Below are 26,585 nucleotides of genomic sequence, written 5' to 3' on the forward strand. Positions count from 1 at the left end.
GTAATAGCTAACTTGTACTTGTTTTGCAGAAATAAAGCACAGCTCAAGCCCTGCTACTACATGCTAGCTTAAAATGGCTTTCAATTATGATTAGTGGGGTTTTAAAGGGGATTGTGGTGACATCTCAAAAGAAGCAAAATATTTATGGGAGAAATTAAGCTACTGGAATGACTGGCGGTGTTGAACATGCTCCTCACGCAGCTGGCAAAAAGCAAAATAAAGCTACAATAAACTGATGACAACCACTTTCTAGAGGAGTAATGGCTTATTTCAGCAGAGAGAAGACCCCTCAACTTTTAAGCTACAGCAGGTTATTAACTGAGCATTCGCACACATCTCTCACAAAACATGAGGAAGAAGCAACCAGACCAACCAAAACAGATCACTTCCTTGATCCCATACCAGTGTAACTGAGGGCAGAAGGTAAAGTGAGTGCACAATGCCACCATTCTGATTTAACATACCCACTTCACTTCATTTTGATGGCTATGTAGGGTGGAAAGCAACAGGGAAACGTGTTCCTTGTCCCTTTCAAGTCTTCCAGTTGGCAAATAAACCCTGGCCTTTAGGAAAAATGCCTGTCTTCCACTGGACAAGTTTTGGAATGGTTACAAACACGAGATCTATCGTTCTCGTTGAATTTGTCACCAGCCCTAGGCATATAATAAAAACGGTGTCTTATCTGAATGTTTTTATCTTCCTGGCCACGCAATTTAGCTCCTTGCAGGGTGGTCATTTATTTTCTCCACTGTTGCTTTCTTCATTTGCTACATTTAAGGCTGAAATCAAGACTCAGCAGCAGCCTTGAGCAGGGCGTCAATGCTGGTTTGAATTTTCCTTGTCTTCTGTTTAATTGAATTTTCATTTGTATCTCCTCAGCTGTTTCCCCTCGGAGGCCTTTCCCTCCCTGCCCCCCTGTTCTCCACTCATCCATACAGATCATGCAAGCATTTCTGGCAAGCACCAGCTGCAGATACTGAGAGATCTTGGGCATCTTCTACTTTTAGAAAACCACCAAGAGGCCAAATAACACCAGCGCTTGTTCCGTGAAGCTTGAAGCCTGCTTTTCAGAAAGACCAGTCACTTTACTAGCTGTACTGCTCCCTGCGAAACACGTGGCGAGATTCACAGGACTGCAGAGCCACGCGTCTGTCGACAGAGGACAAAAAGCCGTAGGGTTTTTTTTTCTTCAGCTGGAAGAAGTAGCTCTGTGCTGGTTAATTTTCGTACCACGGACTCACACAGCTTATTTGGGATTACATTCCACTTAATGGTCTGGAAGTCTGACCTCCCCTGGGACCTCTGCAGTTTGGGAATGTGCTGCATTGGTTTGTGATGCCTTCGAATCCTTCCTGCAAAGGATTTTTGGATTTTACAGGAAAGGTGAGAATGGCAAAGAGAGGAAGGTCAAGGTCTGTGCACACCATCTCCAGGCTGAAAGGAGGTGCACTAAAAAGTAGTGGGGGCCCTGCACTTCTCCTCCACATCCTCCAAAAGCTGCCCTGAGCTCGTGGCAGGCCAACACTCCAAAGGCAGTCTAGCCACGTCCTGTCTATTTATGATTCGTTTCCCATCACTGTGATCTTTCTTGCAGCCTTGTATTTGCTTGCTTTGCCCCAGCCTATCCCAAATTCGGTAAGAGGGATCTGGGATACATGCCCTGAAACCTTCCACCTTGGGCTGCGTTACTCCCTCCAGCCACTTCCTTGCAGAGAGGGACCGAACAATTCCCAGCTGAGGTCAGCTTCTCTTTCACTGGAAATCCTCGGTACAGGAGAAAAAAAGCCCTGCTAGCTCCCCTGCCAAACCTTGGTCAAAAAGGCTAGGAAAGCTAAAGGCTAGCCCAGAGACTCACCAGTCTGTATTTCTACTCCAACAACTGACATCATTATAAGCTCTCCTGAACTGGAAAGTGATTAGAAGAAGCAAGAGGAAACGTCAGAGAAAAAATTCAAGCTATTGGAGAAAGTTCTTTCATGTGAAATCTATTAGATGCTTAACCACTGCAGAGAGGACTGATGCACAATTGTGGAAATCTCAGGGCCTGCTTCATTTACAAGTAAATCACACGAAACACTGAGGGATATGTGATCGAGAAGAGCTCTACTTAAGGACAGAGCTGGACAAAATGATCTTTCCATGACCTACTCCATCACAGACAAGTACAATTTCTGCTTGTAATTCATTATTCTGAAGCTGTTTACCATTTTGTCCACGACAAGGTCAACTTCTGTCAATCAGTTCTTGAACCTGGAATTCCTGGCTCTTTATCCAAATAGCATTCGGAGGAAACAAAGACACTTATTTGAATATCCACCTTTCTTGCTCCTACGCAGGGCACTCAATTCATCACTGCAAAGCTGGCACTTGCTTTGACAGTGACGCTCGGTCAGTCTGACATAACCTGGGATACGTTAAGGGTATGTTCTGCTACTGAGTGAAAGACTACAGCACTCCAGCCATTAATAATTAAGGGTGGCTCTGCTATTGGATCTAAGATCTGGTTTAGTTTCTATGTACGTTTGCACGTATTCTTACACTCACGCTGCTGTTGGGTACATACTGCATGGACTTCGGGGAAGTGGTCCGGTGCCTCTTCGCTTACCAACTTACACCGAGGGGGTCTTCCAGAAGAGACTAAATCAGAGATTGGAGAAGGCCTGCTTGTAACTGAAGCTGAATTGAAACACTTTCTCTCCCTCTCCTTTGTGCTTTTGGGCTGGTTAGGGAAGGCTGTACATTTAGAAAGGAAAAGCACGTGGTATCATTTTGTCTTTTAGCTTGCAGAGGTTGGGGTCCTTTCATTTAGGAAATCAGACTCCAGGACTTAGCGTGTACATGGAGCTTTCTAGGATCTGTCTTGTTGGCACTCCCTTACTATCAAATCCTACTGCAGGCATTTAACACCGTGAATGGGGGGTTACCATTTCTCCTGCCAGCCTTTGCCCTTCTTACCAGCTCTGACAGCTCTGATCCACTTACTCTTGGCACTTGCTTTGAGCAAGGTTCACACAGAGGTGTCAGTGTCCAGTCTGTGCACTGGTGTACCAAGCTGTTGTCAGTCTTCTGGATGACTGCTTAGGAAGCAACATTGTTTTGTTATCCAGGGCCTGAACTTGATCATGATTCCTCTTTTGACTCCTGTTTTTAGAGATCAGGTTCTGCCTCTTTCTGCCTCCTGTACGCTTTTCACTCTCAGCATTATGTTCTTGCCTTGACTGGCAGTGCCAAACCTCTGCCAGGCTGGTCATTTCTCTCCTGCTCAGTTATGAGTGATGTTACAAGCCAACAAACTAAGTACTCGGGGCCTTCATTTCTAATTTCTCAGGGAAAAACGAAGGAACTTAGCTGGAGTCTGAAAGTCACTGGTGTAAATGCAGTGGGAGAGGTGGTTCATTCAAATTCAGAAGCAATTCAGAGAACCCCAAACCATCTGGTGCGGTTTTTGTTATTTCCTAAGTTACTTAACACGTAGCTCTTCTTCTTGGGAAAAAGGCTGATTGTGCAAAGCCTCTTTTAAGGGAAAGAGGAAACACCAAACTCCTGGAGGAAAGCTGGCCTGACAGAGATGTAGCAGACTCCCCTCGAAGCTTTTGTGAGGCTACGGATGTGACTAATATCTCTTATGAGAAGGACTTTCTAGCCTGGCTTACTTATGGGTAGAGCAGAAAAGGTGTCTTAGTGAAGCTGTGAACTGGTGAGCCCCTGTGAGGTGAGGGAGCATTGGGACAGCTCGTGGCTGGAGGGGAGACGTGGTAGGGACGGCAGTTCTGTATGCAGTGCTCTCCCCTTCAAAGGGCTGTGGCACAGCACCGACCTGTGCAAACCTGTGCAGGCTTCAGAATTTGCTCTGGGTAAAACAGAATTTGAAAATGCTGCTCACCACCTGTATAATTGGGATTCTGTAGCATTTGGGCAGTCCAGAGGAATAATGTTACCTTATAACTTACACAGACTCTGTCTAAGGCTGAGGCAAAATAAAAGAGAAGTCTCCAAATCCCAGGACAACTAAGGCTTGTTACAAAACCAGACAGATCATTCTAGTGTGAAGCAAACCTGAGCTTTGCATTAAAAATGTAAATGTGATTGAAAAAGCATAACCAGATGGAATGGATTTGACCTCTGCAAGCATAAAAGATGGGCTAACTAAGCTGAAGCAGCAACAAACAGTTGCACTTTCCTTTTCATTGCACTGAGGGTCACGGGAAGTTTATTTAAAACAACACAATTTCAAGCCAGTGGAAGACTTGCAGTGCTCTTACAGGAACTAATAGAAGAAAATAAGGCTGGCTTGGAAAAACACTACTGCATCATTTAAATACCTAAGGATACAGAAGAACTTTTCAAAACTACATCTCAAAGTCTCTGAAAGTGACCGATTTACCTTCAAAAAACTAAGCCCCAGTACAGAGAAGCAGCCAGGAGTGACTGAATCTTTCAGTACAATCTCACATCTCAACCTGCAATGCATTCGTGCCTTATGTGGGAGCATTTGATGGACAGATCATTCTGCTGCCTTTTCTGTTTTTTGAGTTACGTTAACCCACAGCAGTGCCAGAGCCTGGTTCACTGCAGCACATATCCGCAGCCGTCCTGCCACGGCCAAGAAACGGTCCCCTGGGTAACAAAGAGCAGGGACAGACAGAGGTGACTTAAACCCATGCCACCAAGGAAAAGAGATGTTAATCAACCCCCAGCTTAGGATTTCAGAAGGCTGCCTGTGAAATGCTGCATGGAATAAATCCAAGAAAACAGCACCCAGAAGCAAAGAAACAAACCAAAGTGGTGTGAATTAAAATCAGCAACCAAACATTCCTCGCTGAGCCTGGCTTTTTGTGTATTACAAGGGAAAGCTCTGGTAACACTGCATAAGGTTGCCCCTCAACTGGTTTCCAAACTACCAGTTTATTTCCAGAACATAGTTAATTAAAGAAGAAGATAGAAACCTTCAATAGGAGACTGATTTGGGTTTTCTTGTTAAAGAATCTTTGAATAACTGAGACTAGAGGTTGCTGCCCAGAGCATATCTATTGTCTCACTTTGAACGGGTTGCTCAAGTCTTTGTCCCGCCGAGTTTTGAAAATTTCCTAAAGACAGACAGTATTTCTTCTTCTCTTGGTGCAAACAACACTTGCAAATAACTGCAAAAAGAATAAATTTGAGAGCTGGTACCTGAGAGCACCTAAGGCAAAAAGGAAACAAAGGATGCATGAAAAAGGCCGTGACAAAAGAAGCCTTTGTTTCTCGATCTGTATTTTCCAAGAGGCGTAAGAAACAAAGAATAAATATTCGGATGAAGGCTGCATACAAAAGATCACACTAAAACCGGGTGGCAATCAGCATAAGCAGAGATGAGCCTGAATTTTGTCTCCAACAAAACTTGGGTGCACACACATTTGTTCGCATGCAGTAACCCACTTCTCTGCAAGCCCATCGATATTGATGGGCACATTATTAGAAAACCCAATTTTTCTAAGGTTTGGGACCTAAGCGTGAATGAAACACGAGCTACGTCCAGTGCTGGGACTTAACTCTGTACAGATTAGTAGCATCTCTAACTTGGCAGCACTGCAAGTCCTGTGGCCTCGCCGTCAGCGGTGGTGAGCAGTTGGTTCTGACTCGAAATCAGCCAGCTGCTGGGTCAACGCTTCTGCAAGCCGACAGCAGAGAGCGAAGCACTGAGCAAGTCCTCAGAAGGACCAAGGCGATGGTTTTGCTGAACGAGGAGGATTGTCCTCGAGAACAGACAGAGCAGGATGTGCTGGAGAGCTTCAGACAGGCTCTGTGCCCAAGTTAATGAGGGGGCCAATAAAATTATCTTTGTTATTTTAAAAATCTCAGTATATTTATTCCCCAGTTGTTAGGGAATTTAAATACACCAGTTCAGCTGGGTTTATATGCTTGTTATGTGTAAGATGTTTTTTCTGCATTTTACTGGAAACTCCAAAAAAATATTTCAAAGTCCTATGTAGGAGTACTTAAAAAAATCAGAATGCAAATTTAATCCTGAATATCTGAAGGCCTCACCTACATTTATCTGACCACCACAGATGGAAAAAACCCTACAGTTTGATCTCTACGATCAGAACTAAAAGTACCAGTGTAATAATCAATTTTCATGCCCTGTCTCGTAGAAAAATACGTTACAAATTGTTATTTATACAAGTAGGAATGAGAAATAAACCTATTTCTTGAAAAGATATGAAGAGAGAAAAAGGCGATGAACATGCTTGATGCCAGCAGAAAGCGCTGCCGAGCCTTGAGCTTGTGTCTGGCAAAATGCTGATCCCCCGACCCGTTCCTCCTCGTGACCTCAGAAACCCCAGAGATGGGGTAACAAAGCAAGGACCACCCGCCCAACACCTGCAGCCCAACTTAACCATCCCAAACGCGCCCACGGAGCAGCAGCGGGTTTCCCGTGTACGATGTGGCCGGGCAGCAGCCACCTGGGAGTTGATGCAGCACTTTGGGTTTTCTGCTGAGCTGTAAATCAGGAGAAGATAAATTTATCCTACAGCTAAACTGAGGAAAACAAGGGCATGCTACCAGGAGCTTTCCGCTTTATTAAGTAACTATCTCCTCATTCATGTGGAAAAAATTGTCCAATTTGGCTCAATAATTAATCACCAAAGGGTGACTGGTGATTAATGAACAGCATGACGCTGTTGTGAGGCGTATGCTCATCACGGTCCCTCTCCTGCATCCTACGATCTGTGCTGGTGTGACTGGTGAAGTGTGAGGACAGGGCAGGCCTGTGACATGGGCACGGGCACTCCAGTGACGAGCAGCTCTTAGAATTTGTCAGCTATGAGGTCAGGCCACCTTGCCCGACCTCGGAAAGGAGCCACAGCCCCACGATGTCAATGTGCCTTTCCCACCTTGCCCCAAATCGGGCATTTAGACCTCTCTGGTCAATGGGAAGGGCTCTCTAGCTGCACCAAGCTGTAAGTGCCCCTCCTCTAACACCCTCCTGCAGTACCTACAGGTGCAAAGAGGCTCTGAGTAAGTAAGCACAGTTTCCCAAAATCTACCGAATCAAGACTTTAGTGGCTAAATGGACTCTGTCCTACTCAAAACCCAACATAAGGACGGTGTGTCCCTCCTATGGACACAGCTAAGCAGAACCCCCAGGCTCTGGAGGAGCACGTGCCCTGCTGCCGCAGAGGTGCAAGGAGGGAGGAGGACGGACTCGCGCAGGCTTAGCTCTTGCTGCCTCCAGTTGGAACACGTAGATCCACCTTGTGTTGCCCCTGGAGCGATCTGAAAATCTCACCAGTGGCTTCAAGGAGAGGCAGAGCTAACCAGCAGCTCCTCGTAGAGCTCCCTTGGCAGCGCAGAGGTGGCACTACTTCACTGCCAGCCACCAAGACGAGGTGCCAGGGGCCAGGAGCCCGATGACAGCAAGTCCCAGGCCACTGAGGCAGCACAGAACAGGGCTGTGATGAATACAGAGCGCTGTACCAGCAGTGAGGAAACAGCACTACGTTGCTGCGACCGCATACCACAGCTCCAGAAATCCGGCAGTAAAACCTCTCATGTGCTATCTAGATTATTGTGCCTAACATCCATTTTGTGTGCTCAGCCTCTCCTATACGCTGTCGGCGCCTGGTGCTTCAAAATTGGAGCTCCTAACTCCAATCACCTCTTCTAGGGAGGGGATAAACCACAACACTCTGCTAGGAGACGCTACGCATTTTTTATCATTTAAGTGATATTTTCCTCAATACCGGCCCGTTCTTATCTCATCCCCTTCAGTAACAATTCACAGGTAATGCAGAAACCCTCCAAGTCTTGTACCAGACTGTTATGGTGTGTACAAGTTGCTGTCGATGATGCTCTTGTAGACAAGAGCATTTAATACAGGTTTAAAGTTGCTGGAGAGCCTCAGAGCACGTTGAATCGCTGCTCTGCCCTTCAGGCTGATTTAAGCACTGTGGGTGACGTTTCAGAGCAGGGACACGCACAGAGGTGAAGCGTCCATGCCCAGCTTCCCTGCCAAGGTGCTAACAGCGAAGTGATGAATTCTCTGAATTGGGTATTTCGGGAGTAGGGTTTCCTTCCAGACCACTGAAACCCTGCTGAGCCCCTCTCCGTTCACCAAAGCTGCTCCTAGAGACACCCCATGGCCTCGTGATGCGAAACGTGTTCTTCTACACTTGTACGGAAGGGCTGCCAGGTGCCAAAGAGAAGAAAGCCCCTTTCCTAGTTAAGCCCCACATTTAGTACTGGCATTGGATCCTGCTTCTGCCAAGCCCGCTCCGTGTTTCCCTGAGCAGTGCATCCCCAGGCAGCTGCAGGGAATGGCGACTAGCACCTCAGCACGCTTCCCGGGATGCCTCATCTCCGAGCCTTCTCCAAAAGCAGCTCCTGCAATTTTAGCCAAGCTGAATTCCCATTCAAAGACTACAAGCAGGATCCAGGATAAAATTGCCTTTGGCTCCTGAGGACACAAAACCCCTCAGAACAGGGATGAGGGGGGTTACTAAGAGCCACGGCCCAAAATCTCAAGCTTTGGGGAGGTCCCTCCGTTATCCACATTCTTTTTCTCTCTTTCTAGCTGTTGTACTTCAGCTCCCTTATTTTAACCTTACGAATGTTATACTTGGATGAAAGGTCTGCTGATGCACTGATATGATTTCCAGTGACCAAGCAGAGCAGGACGTGCCCGAGAATAAAGAAAACCAAAGCAATTTAAGCTCTTCTCTTTCAATGTCAAAACTGTTATCGATTAGCAATTTGAAAACAGATGTGATGTCAGCTTACTATACAATTCCCTGGGCTCCTTCCTGAGAGAGCACTCCTCAGTTCTTTCTCAATTAACTTGAAAGTTGGGGGAGATAAGCAATTTTATTGGTGAGCTAAGAAATGCCTCCATCAAGAGTTTTATCATATTATCACCATAAGCAGACAATGATTGAGCTTTGGATTAAATTTCTCCTTTTTGCTCAGCACTAGAAAAGCATCAGTTTCTTTGCTTCATGTTATCCAGCAGCATTTTTCAGCCCTTTGCATTCCCTGATTTGAGGCAGAATCCTAAGAGCATCTTATAATCAGGACTGTAATCCTTCAACCCCCATACATCTGCCATTGGCATGAATGGCCTTGAAAATAAAACGAGAGTGATTCAATTAACAGTTAAGGGGGATTTTTACATTATGCGCAGCGTTCCTTTAGCATTAGGAAAATCATGGCAAAAATAATTAGTATTTCCCTCTAAGAATGAAATCAAAGAATTTTTGAAGCAAGAAAAATGACTTTAGATTTTAAGGTGCCAACGCTTTAAAAAATGTCATTTCCAGAATTTTTTGGTTTCCTGTTTTTGTGGATGAAGCTTAGCCACCTCCTGTATCCCTCCAAGTGCCATGCAACACCTGAGATTCATCAGATCTCCTAAAAATTGCACATTGGACAGACATCATCTAGGAAGAATTTGGTCCAAAGTCCAGTGAGGTCAAAGAGAGGATGTGGGGACAAGAGAAATCAAATTGACTTGAAATAAGTGTGGCCACTGGTTTCTGTACCACTAATGAAAACAAAAATCCAGCAGTTGAGATGTATTTGGTTTCCTCATCTTCATTTGGGCTGATTTTATTGTGCTCCCAATTCTCAAGTCCCTGGGCTAGAGTAAGGACATTTATTTCTTATCTTGTCTCTAAAGTGAGGAGAGCTGGAAGTTTTCTTTCGAATACAAAGCAAACACAAAAGCAAAGAATCCCTGAAACAGAGCTCACCCCCTCATCATGCGAGCCCAGGTCCCACAGAAGCAATTTCAGGCTCTCCAGAAAACCCCAAATCTCATGAAATTTGCAGTTGCACCAGGAAGAGCGACAACACTTAAATACCTACACCACCTGAATCTGACCAGCTATGAGAAGGTTTTGCCAATTCTCTCTTGCCTAAGCTTCTCTTCCTTCAGCCTCTCGTAATGAATAAAGGACCAGATCCTGCCTTCCGCACTCAGTTGTGCTCAGTTTCACCATGAACCTCACAGCACAACCTTTCTCCATCTGTGTGCTGTGAACTGCTGCTGGCTCACAAGAAAAGCTTTTCACCTCCCTCACAGCTTGAGCAGGTGAACGAGCTCTGAAGTCTGCAAAATCAAGCTCTTGCACCCTGCACTGGCGACAGGCTTTCTAGCTGCAAACCACCAGCTTCAGCAGTCATTCATGATTTTTTATCTTGCAAATAAACCCAGGAGAAACCAGGGGGGTTTTCTGCTTACGGGGCAGGCTGTAACTCTGCAAAGTGGCAGAAGAAACCCTCCCACAGGTAACTCGTGATGGCTCTGAGACATTGTTCACTCCCTGGCTCTTGCCAGCAGTGACTCTTTTCTTCATTTCAGGCTTTCTCTTGACCAAAGTAGAAGAACCAAGGAACTGCCTCTACCTCCATCACTCTGTCTCTTTTCGGCTCCTCCTCTCCCTTCTTTTCATTATCTTCCCCAGGTAAGCATGCTGGGGAACTCACATCTGGGACGAAGCTGCATCCCAGACAGACAGAAAAGGACAGACTGAGGAGGAAAACCACAACTTCTTTTCAAGTGTCATGACTCAGTCTAACGTTTCTTAAAACTTCTGGGTTAGCCAAACATAAAATAAAACATCCCCGGTTACATTTGTGCAGATTTGTCTCTTTCTTCAGAGCTCATTAAAAGAACCGCTTTCATCTCGTTAGATTGCTAAAACATTTCCAACAGGACTAGATGTGTCATGTCAGAATATGACAGGCAAATTTCTTTTAAGGTTTTAAAACTAGGTTGAAAGAGGAGAAGCTATGCAGTTCACTGTTGTCACTGCAAGATATTTTTACTGTTATGAATTCCTAAAACAAGAAACAAATTAAGAACTGTCAAGGAAAAAGAAAAACCCAAACCCAAAATGTATTCCGTCTTGCCTGCTAATACAGTTACTGCTTTTCTCTACAATCTCTCTCAGTCAAATAACAAGAGCCTTAAGGGTAAAGAAATGAACGGCACCAAGCCCACACCCAGGTCAGGATGCACCGGAGCAGGTGGCAGGAGGGCAAGCAGACCAGCAGGAAGGCTGCAGCTCCTTCCCCTGCTTACTGGTGCCCAGCACAAATCCTGCTGGCCCCGAGGGGTGGGACCGATGCCGCCAATGCGGAGGCGAAGCCCCCACAGCGAAAGCCCCCGCGGGGCGAGGTGCTCCCTGGGAAGGGGCCGCAAGTGGGAAACCGCTACGGTTCAAGACGCAGACACACCGCGAAGAGCGAGGCCTCAAGTGGGTGTTCACAAGACATCATTTCGTTTTGATGGCATTTACCATCACATTGCTGAGATGGGCTGTAAAAGCAGTGGGTGGGGACTGCTTCTCACACCAAAGAAGTTCATCAGATTATAAGTAATTCAGTTACCCAGAGAGCAAGCAGAGCCCGGGGCTGTTTTGAGGGGCTCTCTGAAAAAGGTCAAACCGATAGATCAGGTGGCTATTGGGACTGATGGCTGTTGGGGAGAAGGCAGCAGGTAGGGAAAGATAAGTGTTGTACGGTCATCTATTTTCCTCCTGATCACACATTCCCATCCTTGTCATAACTTAAAAACAATTCACGAAAAAACGGAACTGCAAGAAGCCTAATGAGTGAGGTCCTGCCAGCACTGCTGCTTTCGCAGAGGCAAAAGCCAGAAGAAACACCCCAAAACAACATTTTGGCTGCAGGCAGGTGAAGCCCTGCGTCCTCCCAAACACTGTAGCCTTCACCATCCATCCCCTCGTTTGGGAAGGTGGAATATTGCCCTGGCTCACCACCTGGATAGGTGGCAGGACGCTGGGTTTGAAGCCATGCCAGCTAACTCAGCCCCTAAATTTGCATTTGAACACTGAATTCCCCAGAAGCTTTGTGCTGATGGCAGCAGAGGGTGTTCCCCTTGCAGTAGCACACCCGTTCCCACCACGGGACCACTGTATGCACCTCAGTATTCTGCTGGGCAGTGACAGAGTGAGGTGTGCTGGGCGTCCTCCTAGCCTGGGATGTTTGATGAACAAACATTCACTGGAGTTGTAAGACCCTGCAAAATTCCCCCGGGCAAACAACAGGTCTTGCCTTGGTGCTGTGATCCAGACATTCCAGAAAATATCACGTATTCTAAATTCTGCATGCACTCAATGTTTATTTCAAGATATAAGAGCTAAAGAAATGTTGACAGTCACTGCAGTTCCACATCAGTGTGAACCTGCTGAGGCTGGGTGCTGGAAGATGAATTTCTCCTGTACAATAACTCTCACCCCCTGGCTTGGATATCCAAAGGAGTCCCAGATTTGCTTGGTTAAAGCTGGTTTGTAGTTTAAGCTGAGGGAAAACCGAGCCCAACCACTGATTCTGAGCACTGAGGCACGCCCTGGGGCCACACTGGCCTCACACCTCTCAGGACTGCTCCCCCCAGCAGCATGGCCCCAACCCCACATTTTGCAGCACGAGCGAAGTCGCAAAGCAGTAACGAGCAAATGTCATCAGCCAAGATGGGTGCAGTCAAAGCACAAGGGCTGAGGGTGCCAACGGCACCACGGGTGCTCAGGACAGTGCCATTCCCAGCCCATGCTGCTGCTGCCCGAGGCACACGCTAGCCTCCAGTCCCACCTGCCCACCGTGCACCCGCTCCTCTTCCTGCGCTGGAGAACTCCCTGCTCACCAGCTGAAAGAAAGGCACCCCCGAACACTTCAGGAAATAATCCTGCATTCAATAAATCCTACTCCCCATCCTGGCTACACTCGCAAGTTACAGCAGTTTCTACCTGTCCCTTCTCCCACTACCTAAAATTTCAAGGATTAACTGGACAGCGCATAGCCTCTTATCAGTCCTCCGCTAACAATGTCTGCTCCCTGTTCCTTTGTCTTAGCATCTTCTCATCTGTCTACACATTCCTGCACTTCTTTGCAAGGCGATATCCAAGTGTGAAACTGTTTTAGCCATTCACAAGGATGAGATTTATGATCTAGAAGCACACCAATAACACAGTATTAAAAAAATAAAATAGCAGTCTCTTTCATCAAAATCTAATGAACGTGCAATTTAATCTTTATTAAGAATTCATTAGGTTCTCAGCAAGCCTGTCTAATGGAGCTTGACCAGGTGAAATGCTAATGCCTGCATTATATTTAAATTAATTTTCAGAAATGTTAATTTCCCCCAGTCGCTCCCTGCACATCGCTCTCCCCCCCGTTGCCCGCGGCTGCGCGGCTCCCTCCAGCTCCTGCCGCCGTGCTCCTAGCAACACCGCTGTCCCCACCCCAGCCTCTGCACAGTTCGCTGGAGTTCGCAGGCTGGCAGCCGCCTCCCCACTCCCAGCGCTGCGAGCTTCCACCATGGCAGCCACCGCCGCATTTTCGAGTCGGGTACAAACCCGCGAGCTACCGTGCGTTACTTCGAGAGTGTTTTGTTGGGAAGATGTGTGTACGACAGGGTGTTTTTCAGGCCTCAGTATTCTGGGCTAGTCCAGCAAACCGGTTGTTAGCTTGATCCAATGTGCTTTAAGAAACAAGAGCTGTGCTCTCTGGGAAACAGGAATCCCTGGGTGCTCATTGTGTAAGCCACCGCGGCCACAGCCTGCTCCCAACTCCACACATCTGCCCTGGTGCGCTGTGATGGTGGTGCTACAGCCTCTCCCCCAAGCCAAACCCCACCACCCGCCATTCCAGCACGCTTCTGCAGAAGTGATTCCTAGAGATTAAATAATTTATTGCCATTCGTCTGCAGTAACATCTCTCCCAATCCATCTCTCACACGCAAACGAGCGCAAACCAAACCCATCCTCCTGGCCCCACAGCCAAGTGTTGGGGTGAAAAACCTCCTTTCCAAAGGGGGCTTGATAGAAATAGGGCACACAAATCTCCATGGGTGAAGCTGCTGCGCCCACCATGCGCTGAAGGGAGGCTCCTCTCTGCCAGCCCTGCAGCGCCGGAGGGTTGCCTCGGGTGGGGCTGGCGGTTTGGTCCCCCGGGGCTGGACACGGCGCCCGCAGGAGTGGGGCAGGAACACGGGGGTCACCCCCTTGGGTCACCCCCCTGGGTCTCCCCCAGGGTTTGGCGAGGAGCTGGCCCGCGGCGAGCACACACCCGGAGGGGAGGTCGGGGGGGGAGGGTGTTGCCGAGCGGCTCCGAACCTCTTCGGCTATTTCCGAGCCTGCTCGGCTTCTCCCCGCCCGCCTCCGAAGGCTCTCCGAAGGCAGCCGAGCCGGCGGCGGGAGGAGCCGAGCGGAGCCGAAGCCGGGCAGCTCTGCCGGCGGTTCGAGTCCCCGCTGGGCGCTGTCCACCACGGGAACCGCCTGAAAGCCGCAGCCGTGCCGGGACTGCGGATGACAGCGGCAGAGCCCTCCCCGTGTCCCCCCCTCGGTTACCGGAGCCCGTTCCCCGGGGGCCAGCCCCTCAGCACCCCCGGTAGCGGGGCCGCTCCGCGCCGCTCCCGCACCCGCAGCGAGCCCCCCCCGATGGCGCCGCCTCGCCCCGTCGTGTGCCGGGGGAGGGTGGGATTTTCGGCGTGTTGGGATTAAAAAAAGGGGGAGAGGGAAGGGAAGAGCGGCTCCCTCGGCTCCCCGCTGCACCTGCTGCCCTACGGGAGGCGCTCCCCCAGGGAATGGGGCTCCAAGCCCTCGTTTATGGCCCGGTGCTTAATTATAATTAGGCACGGGGAGAGGCCGGGTAACGGGGCCCGGGCCTCAGCCAGGGGCAGCCCGGCTCCGATCCCCAGCGGGCGGCCCGAAGCGTAGGAAGGAGCCGGTTCTTCTCCATATTGTCGTTTTTTTTTGTTGTTGTTTATTTGCTCCCCCCCCCCCCCCCTTTTTTTAATACCCCGCTTTCAATCTAATTGCCGATCGGCGGCCAAATTCAACCCCTCGTTAATTAAAACGCTAAAAAATCTCCCTTAAAAGGGGCTCGGAGTGGCAGGGCGCCTGGCTTTAAATCCGCATTACGGGCGGATTTTACCACACAGCGGCCCCCATCACAGGGCTGCGGGGCGGGAGCGACCCCCCCCCTGCTGCAAAGAGCCCCCTTAGGGCCCCTCAGAGCCCCATCAGGGGCCTTTAGAGCCACTCAGGGCCCCCCCAGAGCCCCTTCAGAACCCCCTCAGGGCCCCTCAGAACCCCTCAGAGCCCCCTCACGGCCCCCTCAGAGCCCCTGAAAACCCCCTCAGGGCCCCTCAGAACCTCTCAGAGCACCTCACGGCCCCTCAGAGCCCCCTCAGAGCCCTTCAGAGCCCCCTCAGGGCTCCCTCACGTCCCTTCAGAGCCTCTCAGAGCCCCCTCTGGGCCCCCTCACGGCCCTTCAGAGCCTCTCAGAGCCCCCTCAGGCCCCCTTATAACCCCCTCAGGGCCCACTCGGAGCCCCCCAAGCTGGGGTCCGGCACTTCGCCGCCCCCCTCCGGGCCCCGGCGGCCTTTCAGCACCACGGCGGCCCCGAACAGCAGCGGCGGGGCCGGGCGCCGCCTTCCCGCCGCGGCGGTCCCCTCAGGTAAACATGGCGCCCGCGGCCCTCGCTCACCTCAGAGAGCCCCCGCCCCGCCGCGCCCCGCCCGGCCCCGCACTTACTTCATCTGCTTCACGATCGTGCTCTTCCCCGACTCCCCGGCCCCTGTTGGGACAGAGAAAGGGGGAAAAAGGGGTGAGCGAGGGGAGGCAGGCGGCCGAGGGGGGCGCGGGGAGGGGGCGGCCGGGCCGCCGCCGGGCTCACCGAGCAGAAGGAGTTTCACGTCTTTGGCGGCGCTGATCCCGTCCTCCTTGAGGTTCTTCTCGATGGCCTTGCTCCGCTCCAGGGCGGCCCTCTCCTCGGCGCTCAGGGTACATCCCATGGCGGCCCCGTAAAGATTAAAAAAAAAAAAAAAAAAGGTGGGGGGGAGGATAAAAAAAAAAAGCAGCCCCCGCCGCCGCTGCCGCCGCCTGGGCTGCAGAGAGGAGGCCGGGGGCGCGCACACACCGCGGTCGTGCGGCGGGGAGGGATTGAAGGGAAGCGTCGATCGGGCTCCGGGCACCGCAGCGCGACGGCGGCGGGGCTGGCGGCTGCCTCCTGCCCCTCTCCCCGCGGCTCAGCGCATCCAGCGGGGCTGCGGGCACGGCGAGCTCTTCCCGGCCGGGAGGCGGAGGCGGAGGCGGGGGCGGAGGAGGAGGAGGAGGAGGGCGAGGAGGAGGAGGAGAAGGAGGAGGAAGAACTCCTTGCCGCTCCCGGCTGTGGCGCTCTCCGCTCCGAGCGGGCGGCGGGGCTCTGACGGGAGGCAGGGAGGGGAGGGGGCGCGCCGGGGCTCCGCGCTCCCGCCGGCCGCGCCCGCTCCCGTGACGCGCGCGGCCCGCGCATGCTCGCGGCGGCCCCGCCTCAGCGCCGCCCGCCTGAGGGGAGCCCGGCGCGGGGCTCCTCAGGGAGGCGCCGTGGCCCCGGAGCTCCCAGAGGGCGGGTGCTGCCCCCTTCCTCGGGCTGCTGCCCCCGTCCTCGGGCTGCTGCCGGCCCTCCTGCCCCCGTCCCCGGTTCCGTGCTCCTCCCTGTTCCTGCAAACCGCGGCAGGGAGCTGCCCGTGTGGCCGCTGGCTTGGTTCTGTCACCGCTTGTCACACGAATCCTTGGCACGCTGGGTGTGAGACGTCGAGTTCAGCCACCATTTTGGGTTATGTTTTCCCTCAGCCCAGTTAACGGGCCTTTTTGGTTCGTTTGGTGTGGCTTGCAGTGTGATCATGGGTTTCCTGCCGCCACATAACCTGCCTCCATTTCACCACCAATCCATGCAATAATTTAGGAACTGTAGCAGGTTAAAATCCTACGATTTTCCTGCTCTTTTATGAAGCTGGGAATAAAGAAGGAAAAAAAACTCAATCGGGAAAATAAAGCAGATAGGGCTTTGTTTTAAATGCATTCTTACTGGACCAAACAAGTCACGATATATTCAACTTTAATCCATAACATTGATTGATATGTGGCAGCCCGACTATAAAAAGATTTAGCAGGAACAGGAGGAAGCGTTGAGCGCAGCGAACTAAAATGCATTAAGGAAAAATGAACAAAATCAAGGTGCAATGGCTGATGTGTGGAAAGGACACCCCACATCTTCAATAAACAAGAAGGAAGGGAAGGTGTGAGTGAATGGGAAGGCAGCTGGTTTTTCCTCTAAACCCTGCTCCACCTCCCTACAGATCGGAAAAAGGAGGCATGAGGTGTGCTGTGAGCATCACTGCGTTGTGTGAGGGGTCCATAAGGAAACACTGGCTCCAGACAGGGCCAGGGCAGCCCCATGGGGCTCAGGGGGCTGCCATTGCTTGTGTTGGGAGCAGGAGACCCTGGGCTCACGCTACGTTGGCCTTTCCTCCTCCGGGCTCTTCTGGGAGCTGCTCTCCCGAGTTCCTCACTTCCCATATCCACGCACCCTTTCTCTAGGGGTGGAAATGTGATTTCTGACAGCACTCTCTGTTTTTAGCACAACTTCCCTAGCGCTTTCCTTCCAGGCAAACATCACCTCCTTCCAGTGCTGCTTCCCATCCCACCTCCCTCCCCTAAAATGTGGTTTCCATTTTGCCTCAACACCTCTGAAATGAAGGGGGAAAACACGGTGTGTGGTTAATGAGGTAAAGAAGAGATGTGAAGCAGGAGCAGACAAAAGAAAGCAAAAGGGAACTCATAAATAATGTTAGTGTATTCAGGGACCGGTAATATTTACCACACATTTGTGAGCTAATAGGTACTGAATATCTGAATTTGGGGTAATTTATTTCTGGAAGCTCAGGGGACGGAGGCGATGCCTACATGGACAAGCAAGCCTACCGCATGCGTTCAGCGGGGAATAAACGGAGATGGGAGTGGTTACAGAGCAGTTCCTGCTCTTTCATATTCGCGCAAATCTCTTGTGTAAAATCAATAGGATCAGAATTTCAGTCAATAGGTTTCATTTCAATGGTACCAGCCGGAGGGCATTATGAGAAGTGCACTATAGGAAAAGCACAATCAAGAAACCCAGAGGCAGTGTCCTCATGAGATGGCTGCATTTACTTCCCATCTTCTCCAGCAGCTTGCCAGCCTTGGAGTCATATTGGGATGCTCTCCGAGGATTTTAGTAAGAGAATTAGTCTTTTGTATCAGCCTCTGGCTACTCGTTGTTGGGCAAATTTGTAGCCTGCACCTCCTGCCATGGAGAAAATTATTTCTCTTCTGCTTGACCAGTGCAAAGTCTGCACTTGGCCTTTCGTCCCACATGCACTCCCAGTCTCTCCACTGGTATCTGCTGATTTCTTCCTTAAGGGAAAATTGGAAGTGGTCAAGTCTTCTCCTTTTTCTCTCTGCTCTCAGAAAGATTCAGGGGAGCAGCTGTGAAATCGAGCCATTTTTATGCAGCTGCTAATTGAGCAGAGCTGATGGAAATGTTTCCTTTGAAATTTTTGTAGTGGGAAATTTCATTTTTTGACAAATCTGCTTTTTTGTGGCAGATGAATTTCGAGAACATGAAAAGAAAAAAAGCCTGCCTCCCCCACCAAACAATCAAAATATGTACCAGCCTACTTGGCTTTTGAGATAAATATGCTGGGTTTTGTTGCTGAAAATGATGTTTCCATTTTTCAGGAGCTGACAGAAGTCCTCTTCTAATAAAAAAGTGGTTGCTGTCAGTAACAACTTCAGATAAAAACCGGCTCATTTTATTTTACTTATTTATTTTTTACTTAAATATGACAGAACCTCTCCATAAAAGATGGCGATGAGAACCCTATTTTTCTGTCCAGTCCTGCAATTAACCTATCTCACCTGAGGTGTATGAAGAACATGCTTGTGTCTGCTTGGACTATTATCTTTGCAAACATAAGAGTCAACAGTATATTTTAAAACAAAGTCTTCGTTCTGTATCTCTGATCTGGCCTCAGCATGAGCAAGCCTTCTGCAATCAGTTTTCAACCATTCTGCTAGAAAGAAAAAAAAATTAGATATTTATTTCTTTAAGAAGTGAAGGATAGTAGCAGAATTGATGGATGCATTTAAAACTTCCTGCACCAAAGTGACGTTGCTGTATAAACAGGGACTTGGTGGTCTCGGCGTGCTGTGCTCCAGCGGGTGATCCAGTGTCTGATGGTTCTGGCTGCGTCCAGACGGTGGGAGAGAGGTGTCCTCCAGCACGCAGGTGCTCTGGCTTTCTTCCAGCCCAGCATCTTCTCCTTCTTCTCACAGCAACAAAGCAGACAGCATGATGAGGTGGATGCCAGGGAACATGTCTGGACCGAGGACATAAGAAGCCCTCCTGGGTGTCACAGTGTGGACCTGGCCTCAGGGAGCATTACAAACTGTGGCCACACGTGGCAAGTGAAGCTGCACTAATGTCGGAGGGAGCATCGCATCGGATCCCATTCCTGTAATCAGCTGATATTGCTCCTTCTGCACACCCGCAGTGAGCTGGTGGGTGGTGTGAAGAAGGAGTGGAGCAAACCCGGCGTAAGGTGACCATAGGAGGCGAGCTACAGGGCTTTGCGGCTTGTCCTTCCCCTCCTACTTCAGCATTGCTCTGTACAACCTATAATCTTATGTTTCTTCAGTACGGTTTTAATGCACATGCTAATGGAACTGCCACCGATCCCATGGAGAGGCAGCAATGCATTCTAGCAGATCTCACCATTAGGAAGTTTTCCCCGGATATTCAGCCTAATTTTTCATTCTTTAAATTGATGTCAATTACCCCCCAGCTAAACCTAGTTATGCAGTGGAAGACAGGTTTAAAATACTGCATGATCTCACTAAATTGGAGAAATGGACTGAAATCAATACAATGAGAGGCAATAAGAATGCCCATAAAGGTTAAGTGGTTGATGGAGGAAGGATTAATGAAATGCACAGATACTAGGTCAAATTGCAAATATCCTTACTTCATTCTTACTCACTCCATACTCCACAAGTATGTTCTACTCCAGCAAATCGAATGAGGAGGCACTTCAGAATTTGACTAGTGACTACCAGTCCCAAAGAAGTTAAGCAGTCAGATGACATTTAGAAAAACGCTGAAAAGCCTTCTTTTGTTGTTAGTTTTTCAAGTCTGTCCAGGTGGGCAATGGTAACTACAGGACCTGGGAGCCACTGACAGCTCCTGTGTTGGAATTAGGTGAAGTTTTGGGGCTGGGGCACATGGGGCTGGAAATGTTTGCCATCTGGAGCAGCAGTGATCAGTGCATTTGCACATCAGCACACAGAGATAAAATGGCTCATCTCTGATGTACTTAGAACTAACCTCAGAAAAAAAGTGTTCATGCCACAGAGATGAGGAGAAGTGAGAGAGACTGGGATGTGTTCAGAGGAAAGGAACAAATGCCAGGTAAAAGATCTGCTGGGGAAGGAGAACTGCATGAAGTGGGGTGGAGGAGCCCTCGCAAGAAAGGGCTGTCTACCTGTCCCACAAGACAGCAGCTGAATGAAAGCATTGCTCAGTGCTGTGGCTCACGCCAATGATTTCCCAAGGATCCACATCAGTTTCTGCAGAATCAAGGGTTTTACATAAAATTAAAAGTTTCTACTACTTCTTACTTAAGTCTGCAGAGAGTCCCAAGTTCTGGTTCTCAAAGTGAGGATGAACTTGTCAATAACCCCTAGGGAGGTGTGAACTCCTCTCCCTTTCCTGCAGTGACTTTCAACTCCCAGCTCTAAGGAGACTTTTCAGTGTCAGTGTTTCTGTTTTCTAGTGGTTCAGGGACACATGGCAGATAAAGAGAAGAGCTTGTAGGCCTAAGAAAAAAAATCAGAAGCTGAATAATTAACTGCTGTGCTGCTGATCATCAGAGATGAAATCAGAACAGATTCCCCTGTGGGTATTTTCATTCCTGGGACAGGGTTTCATAGAGATGTGCTATTTTCTGTCCCTTCATCCGATCCAGTTTGTGCCTGTGTGGCACCGTGGCTATACATACCTGGGTGGTGATGCAAGAACCTAAATGGTACAGAACTAAAAGTGGGGAAGAAGCTTATTTCCATCTGCTCTCTGCAGATAGAACATACAATAATAGCGTGAATGGTTCAGCAGGTGCACAAGTAACCTTGAAAGACTGTGAAATGGAAGCTATACGATGTTGTCCTTCAGGCGAGGGAGAGATAGTGCCAAGAAAAAGACAGGGTAGCTGACCTTGGCTTGGGGCTTAAAGTGGACGAGGGCCCTGTCAGCCCTTTGCCATTCCTATTTCCTCGATATTAAGGATGATAACTTCACAGGACTGGAAAAAAATCTGCCATGATCCAGGAAAGCTCGATAGAGATGTAGCCTTGATTCTTCCGTATGGAAAAATCAGTCATTGCTTGGTCCTGATGAAACAGAGTTGAACCTTCTGAGTGCTCTGGTTGAAGCCAAGTTTAACCTGCTGCATTAAGCATTCGAGCTCAAACCTGCAACTGATTGCCTACAAGTGTCAGTTCATTCAGCTACTATCATCAGATGTAAGATTTGGGCAGACAATTCAAGCAGCTCCGTTTACAGCACTTCAGGAACATTCCTGTTTTTATATAAATGCTATCCAAAAACCTTGCAGCTCTCATTCACACAAGTAGTCCTGATGAGTGATCTTATGGAGGAATGCTAATTCAGTCCCTAAAAATATGAGTATGTACTTGCTTCACAGCTCTCAGAAGCTAGCTGTAAGTACAAATATACCGTTAGTCAAATGCAACTCCTACCATTTTTCTCTGCAGAACCCTTTCGGTATTTTTTGTATGGAATCATCACATTGTTCTTCCATTAGAATTATGTGTTACAATATTTAAAATAAGCATCTGCTTTACCAAGTGTTATTTCAGAGTCATGCGATGCTTCCTGATTGTAAGTACCAATGTGATTCACGAAGGCTAGCTTTAGCTGACAGAGGCTATAATCAGTGTACAAAAAGAGACACTCCTCCAGCGGAGGATGAGTAATGGGAATCATCTCTCACCTCTGATTTTGAAGAGAGCCTACAGAGACTGTCTGTCCTTGGCTGGAGTTAACCTTCGTGAGCATCCCTCACAACACTCTAAACCAAGGACTTGCTTTGACTGGAAGGCAAATGAGGAGAACAAATTCTGCACAGGCGAAACAGGCGGTGTAATTTTGAGAAGGTCACACTGGGGGAAATGCCATCTCAAGCAAGGATGAAACTGTACCTCGAGCAAACACCCTATCTGTAGTATCAGTGCACTCAGCTAATACCAAAATATCGGCTAGATGCTAAAATTGATCCAGGTTCAAAAAGCAGCAGGAAAAAAAACTCATGGAGAAAGTGTCCGTCAAAGGCTATTGCATACACAGAGTTACTGGTGCTGGCTAAAGATGTCCCCGGGTGGCAGGCAGCCAGGAGCCATGAGCACAAAGGGAGAGGGGTGCGCAACGCGTGCCTTGCACCCTCCTACTGCCGTGCATCCTCCTACCACAGCCTCTGGTCGTCAGGGTTGACTCCCAGTCGAGGAAACTGGGCGGGGCACACCAGAGGTTGGGTGGTGGAGCCATCCTTACCTGCAGCCAGCAAGTACCTTAACACTTCCCAAGAGGAGAGCGTTTCGCTAGATGGCTGCTGTTTCTTCTCCAGGCAGCAGCAAAACTCCTCCTGATTTTGGTGGTGTCAGAAACTTAGTGCCTGGCCAGCTCCAGAGTTCTACATTAGTGATTAAGATGTGGAAAAATGCACCATCACAGCACAACGATCACACATGTCTGTGGTAGCCCAGCTTACTCAAGATATACTTGATGGCTGCCTGGACCAGAATATCCCAAGTTTGGCTGAAAATGTGTATCCCATGGCCAAAAAAGTGTTTTTCAAATGTACCGTGTGAATGCCCTGACCTCCAACAGAATTGTGTCCAGGATCTTTTGATGCCATGTGGGATCTCTGGCAACCTGCATTGATGTGAGGATTAAGCTGGCTACCCCTTGCTTTCTATCTCCTTGAATTTTTCATGGAATTGCCCGTTCTTTTCTTCACCCCTTGCACTGCTGGGGAGAATTACTCTGAGCTGTTAAAGATCTGCCGTATTCCACCTTTAGCAGGGGATGACTTGAGACATATGCAAGCCTGCATTTCCCTGTTTCTGTTTGGGATGAAGAACATTGTTTGATCATAAGGTATTAACAGCTTCTTGAATTTTCACTAGACAACCTTTGGGAAAATGTTCCATCCCTTAGCATATGCACCAGAATGATGTTTCTTTCTACCCTCTCTTCTCTGCTTTTCTTCATATGAAGAACAAGTTAGGGCAACGAGAAGTTTTTAGTGCAGAAGATAAATGTGGCAGGATTTCACCTCCATGTACAAAGTCAGAAGTTGCTTGGATGAAGGTACGGAGAGGAAATTCAGGCTTCCCCTCTCATCAGCCGTACGTATCCTCATGCTGACCCTGGGGGGTCCTGCGCTGCCCAGCAGCACAAAGGCATGCTTGTGGAGCTGGGCTGCTCCAAGCAGACATCTCTGCCTGGTTTCCCTCTTTCCTTCTAAGAACGTCAGTCCCATGTCTTCCTGGATCCTGGCCTCTGCTGAGTCACAGTGACATTGTGGTGGGTTTTGCTATGAAATAAAAGACAAGGAGAGACTAACCAAATAGGTGAATGTTAAATTAGTAAAGAGCACAGCTGTGGATTTGTCATCTCGTTACCCTGCCATGAAATGGTTCTCAATAATTACCTCTTTCTGCTCCCGACTCTTCTTTCCTTGGCTCACATTGCTGTCTCCTGTGGAGGACTCATGTCTGGAGATGAAATCCAGCACCTTGGAAGAGGACAGTCCATTCCCTGAATGTGTTCTTTGTGATTTCTCTACAGAGAAATACATGCAAAGTCCACAAAGAAGCATTGGCTCAAGAGGCAGTAATAGGAGTGTGCTGCAGACAGTAGCAGCACAGGTCACTGAAATCTGAAATATCTGTGGGTTATCAAGTGGGCATCTAAATCCCTTGGATTTCACCATAGTGGGATGCTGAAGTCCCTGCTGGCTCCCCCCTAAATCTCTGCCTGGTGCCATCAGACACACAGGTAGGCAGGAGAGTCTCCCAGGAACATTTGTGGTTGTGCCGGGCAGATGAAGTCTAACAAAATTCCCTGCTATGTAGGGAGAACTGGAAAAGCCTTGTCCAAAGGAAACCTTAACCTGAGCAAATCTCAGATGCCTTAGATCCTTCTTCCGATCTTGTTCTACATTTCCTCTTTTCTCCATGCTATGTTCTTTCTCCAGCTGCTTCCTTTGCTCCTAACTGCCCTTCCTCATTTCGCTCCACGCTGTTATTCCCAGGTTTGGTTTCTGGGTCAGATTCCTGCTCTACTTTAGAGAGCAGACGGGGGAAATGCTTGGGCTGGAGTTTGCAACCTGTATCCTTTCTGTGCAAGGCTGGGGCGAGCCTGCAACCCACAGATAAGGAATCCCCCTGCGAGTTCCTATTTCAGCTGCGGCCCCAGGGTGGCATGGGGTGCTGTGACTGCTGGTAAGCAGAAACCTTGCTATTGGAGTGTGTCCTTGCTACCCGGGAAGCTTTTATCTTCCGAATACCTTTCGCTTTGGTCTGAGTTCGCCTGCCCTGAGACAAAACTCGGGCGCTGCCGTCAGCGAGGTGGGGCTGTGGTGCTGGCGCCTGCCTGCGCTCTGCTCACCTCCTGCACTGCCGGGAAGCAATCTGGCCGCGCTTCGACATGGACTGTTTGCACAAGGCTGGGCGCGATCGCCTTCACATGACTTCGGGCCAGCTCTGAGCACGGCGAAACCTTCAGGGAGGCGTTGCGAGGTCTGCATTACACATCCTTGCCAGGAAATTCGCCCTGCTTACGTCCTGGCGGTGACAGCCCTGGGTGGGCACGGCGTTAGAGCACAGCAGCTATTTCCTACTGGCAACTGAGACAGCTCCGTCCATGCAGCTCCCTTGTTGACGCCAGCAATCTTGCTTTTCCCCTGCAGCAGGACAGCCATGCCTTCATTGGAAGCTGGAGGGGTAGGAGTTATCTGAAACTCCCACCCACCTGGTACATTGCTTCTCTTGCAGAATATTTGACTTTCAGGCCATGGAGACCGCATCAAGCTTCATCAGCCGACGTCGAACGTTTTTGAAGTTTCAATTGCTTCCTCGCCTGAGATGGAGCTATCATTTTTATTGCTTTGGTTGCTTAGGCAGGGAGAGGGAGAGACAAGCAAATCAGTACAACTCTCTTGAATTAGGATTGATTTTCATGAATTCTTCTTGGTGATTTTGAAGCACAATTGTTTCTAAAACATTTAATTGATTGCGATTTTTTTCCTCCTTCCTTCTTTTCAGCAGCGTTTGTCCTCAGCCATTTGCCGCTGCTGGAAGAGAAGGAAAAAAAAAAAAAAGAAAACAAGAAAAAAGCCCTGTGTGAGATCAGGATTTCAACGCATTACGCACCAAAACATTTGTTGCTATTTACTTTTAGAAGTGCCTTTCTGCGGCGGCGGGGCCGGAGCTGCCATCTGTTCGGGATTACGCTGCCGAGCGAACCTGGCGCAGGTGTGGGCATCTCTCAGGGCTGGAGAGCCCTGCGGCAGCCAGCGTGCGCGTTGCTCGGGCACCCCACCTTCAGGGCTGGAGGTGAAATCTTCCACTCCCCTCCCCTCCATAAAATTTTGCTGCGCTGGATGCTAATTATTAACACGGCGAGTCGCCTTTGCAGCTGCAGGTCCCTGCTGCTGGTCTGTTTTGTACCCTCAGCCCGTGCTGGCTCTTGCATTGCAGCCAGGACAAGTGGCCCTGTGAGGTTGGAAGCGGGGTTTTTGGGTGCTTTTTTACGTCTGGTCATCAGGGAGTTCTGGTTCTGCCAAGTGCAGGGGTGGGCTTGCTGTGGGTCCCCTCCAAGTGCTCCGAGTCCCCAACACGCTTCTGGTGCGGAGGGCAGATGGATCTGCTTTGCTAGGGATTTTCTGCCTGGATAAGTAAAGGCAGCCAGAAATAATAAACAGTTTAGAGATGGGCAGAACTGCAGCTCCCAGGTACTTGAACCATTTTTAAAACCTTTTTTTAAACTTCTCAGCTAATTCACTAAACTAGACGTACACATTACGTTCCGTTCCTCTCACCTATACACATCCATGTGTGCTGCCCAGGAATTATTTGCATCAGTAGCAGAGCTTTGCTTTCAAGCAGACCACGTCACAAGGAATGCACAGCGCTGGCGGCATCCCAGGCCTTGTGGCTGGGGCTGGATTTCCCGTCTCCTCTCCCTCCTTCCCCAGCCCCGCTGCTCTTTTTTTGGGAGACCCGAAGCCTCCAGCCCCAGCCCGGCGAGCTGGCGGGATGCTGTGCCACAGCCCAGGGCAGCTGCAAGCAATCTGCTCACTCAGGTTATGAAATCAAGGCCGGGGTTCTAATAGGGAATTAATCTTTTCCAATTGCCCTTTAGCCCGTACAGTTCTGACCAGCTCGGTATTAATATTTTAAGTGGATTTTATAAGCTTGCTTGGAAAAGCAGTGCTGGAGGAGGGGGGGAGAGATCGCCTGCTCACTGCAAAACAATGCCGTTTAACCCTTTGGCTTCCTCCATTGTCAGGCAGAGCTTAATTATTTAATTAGCCATGCAGATTTCGCTTCAGTTTTTTGCACATCCAAGCCGTCGCTCAAGCAATTAGCAGGCTGCTCTGATGAGCTGCGCGCTGAACGAACCCGTTACTTAGAGCATCATTG

At 49.3% G+C, this 26,585-nt stretch overlaps 1 protein-coding gene across 2 annotated transcripts in view; it reads right to left on the reverse strand.

Annotated features, from left to right (window-relative positions):
- Nucleotides 1-16,274, reverse strand: part of GNAO1 (G protein subunit alpha o1) — a 136,094-nt gene extending 119,820 nt beyond the window's left edge. Inside the window, exons 1-2 of one of the 2 annotated variants that reach the window (XM_040570892.1) lie at nucleotides 15,682-16,271; nucleotides 15,540-15,582 (exon numbers count right to left, since the gene is read on the reverse strand). In XM_040570892.1, the coding sequence (XP_040426826.1) occupies nucleotides 15,540-15,582; nucleotides 15,682-15,799 (161 nt within the window). In that variant the 5' untranslated portion in view covers nucleotides 15,800-16,271. Of the gene's footprint in view, nucleotides 1-15,539; nucleotides 15,583-15,681 lie in introns of both variants that reach the window. The other variant, XM_040570891.1, reaches the window with a different exon arrangement.
- Between the last annotated feature and the right edge of the window lie 10,311 nt (nucleotides 16,275-26,585).

Source organism: Cygnus olor, chromosome 12, assembly GCF_009769625.2.
Source record: "Cygnus olor isolate bCygOlo1 chromosome 12, bCygOlo1.pri.v2, whole genome shotgun sequence".
NCBI classification, from domain to species: domain Eukaryota; kingdom Metazoa; phylum Chordata; class Aves; order Anseriformes; family Anatidae; genus Cygnus; species Cygnus olor.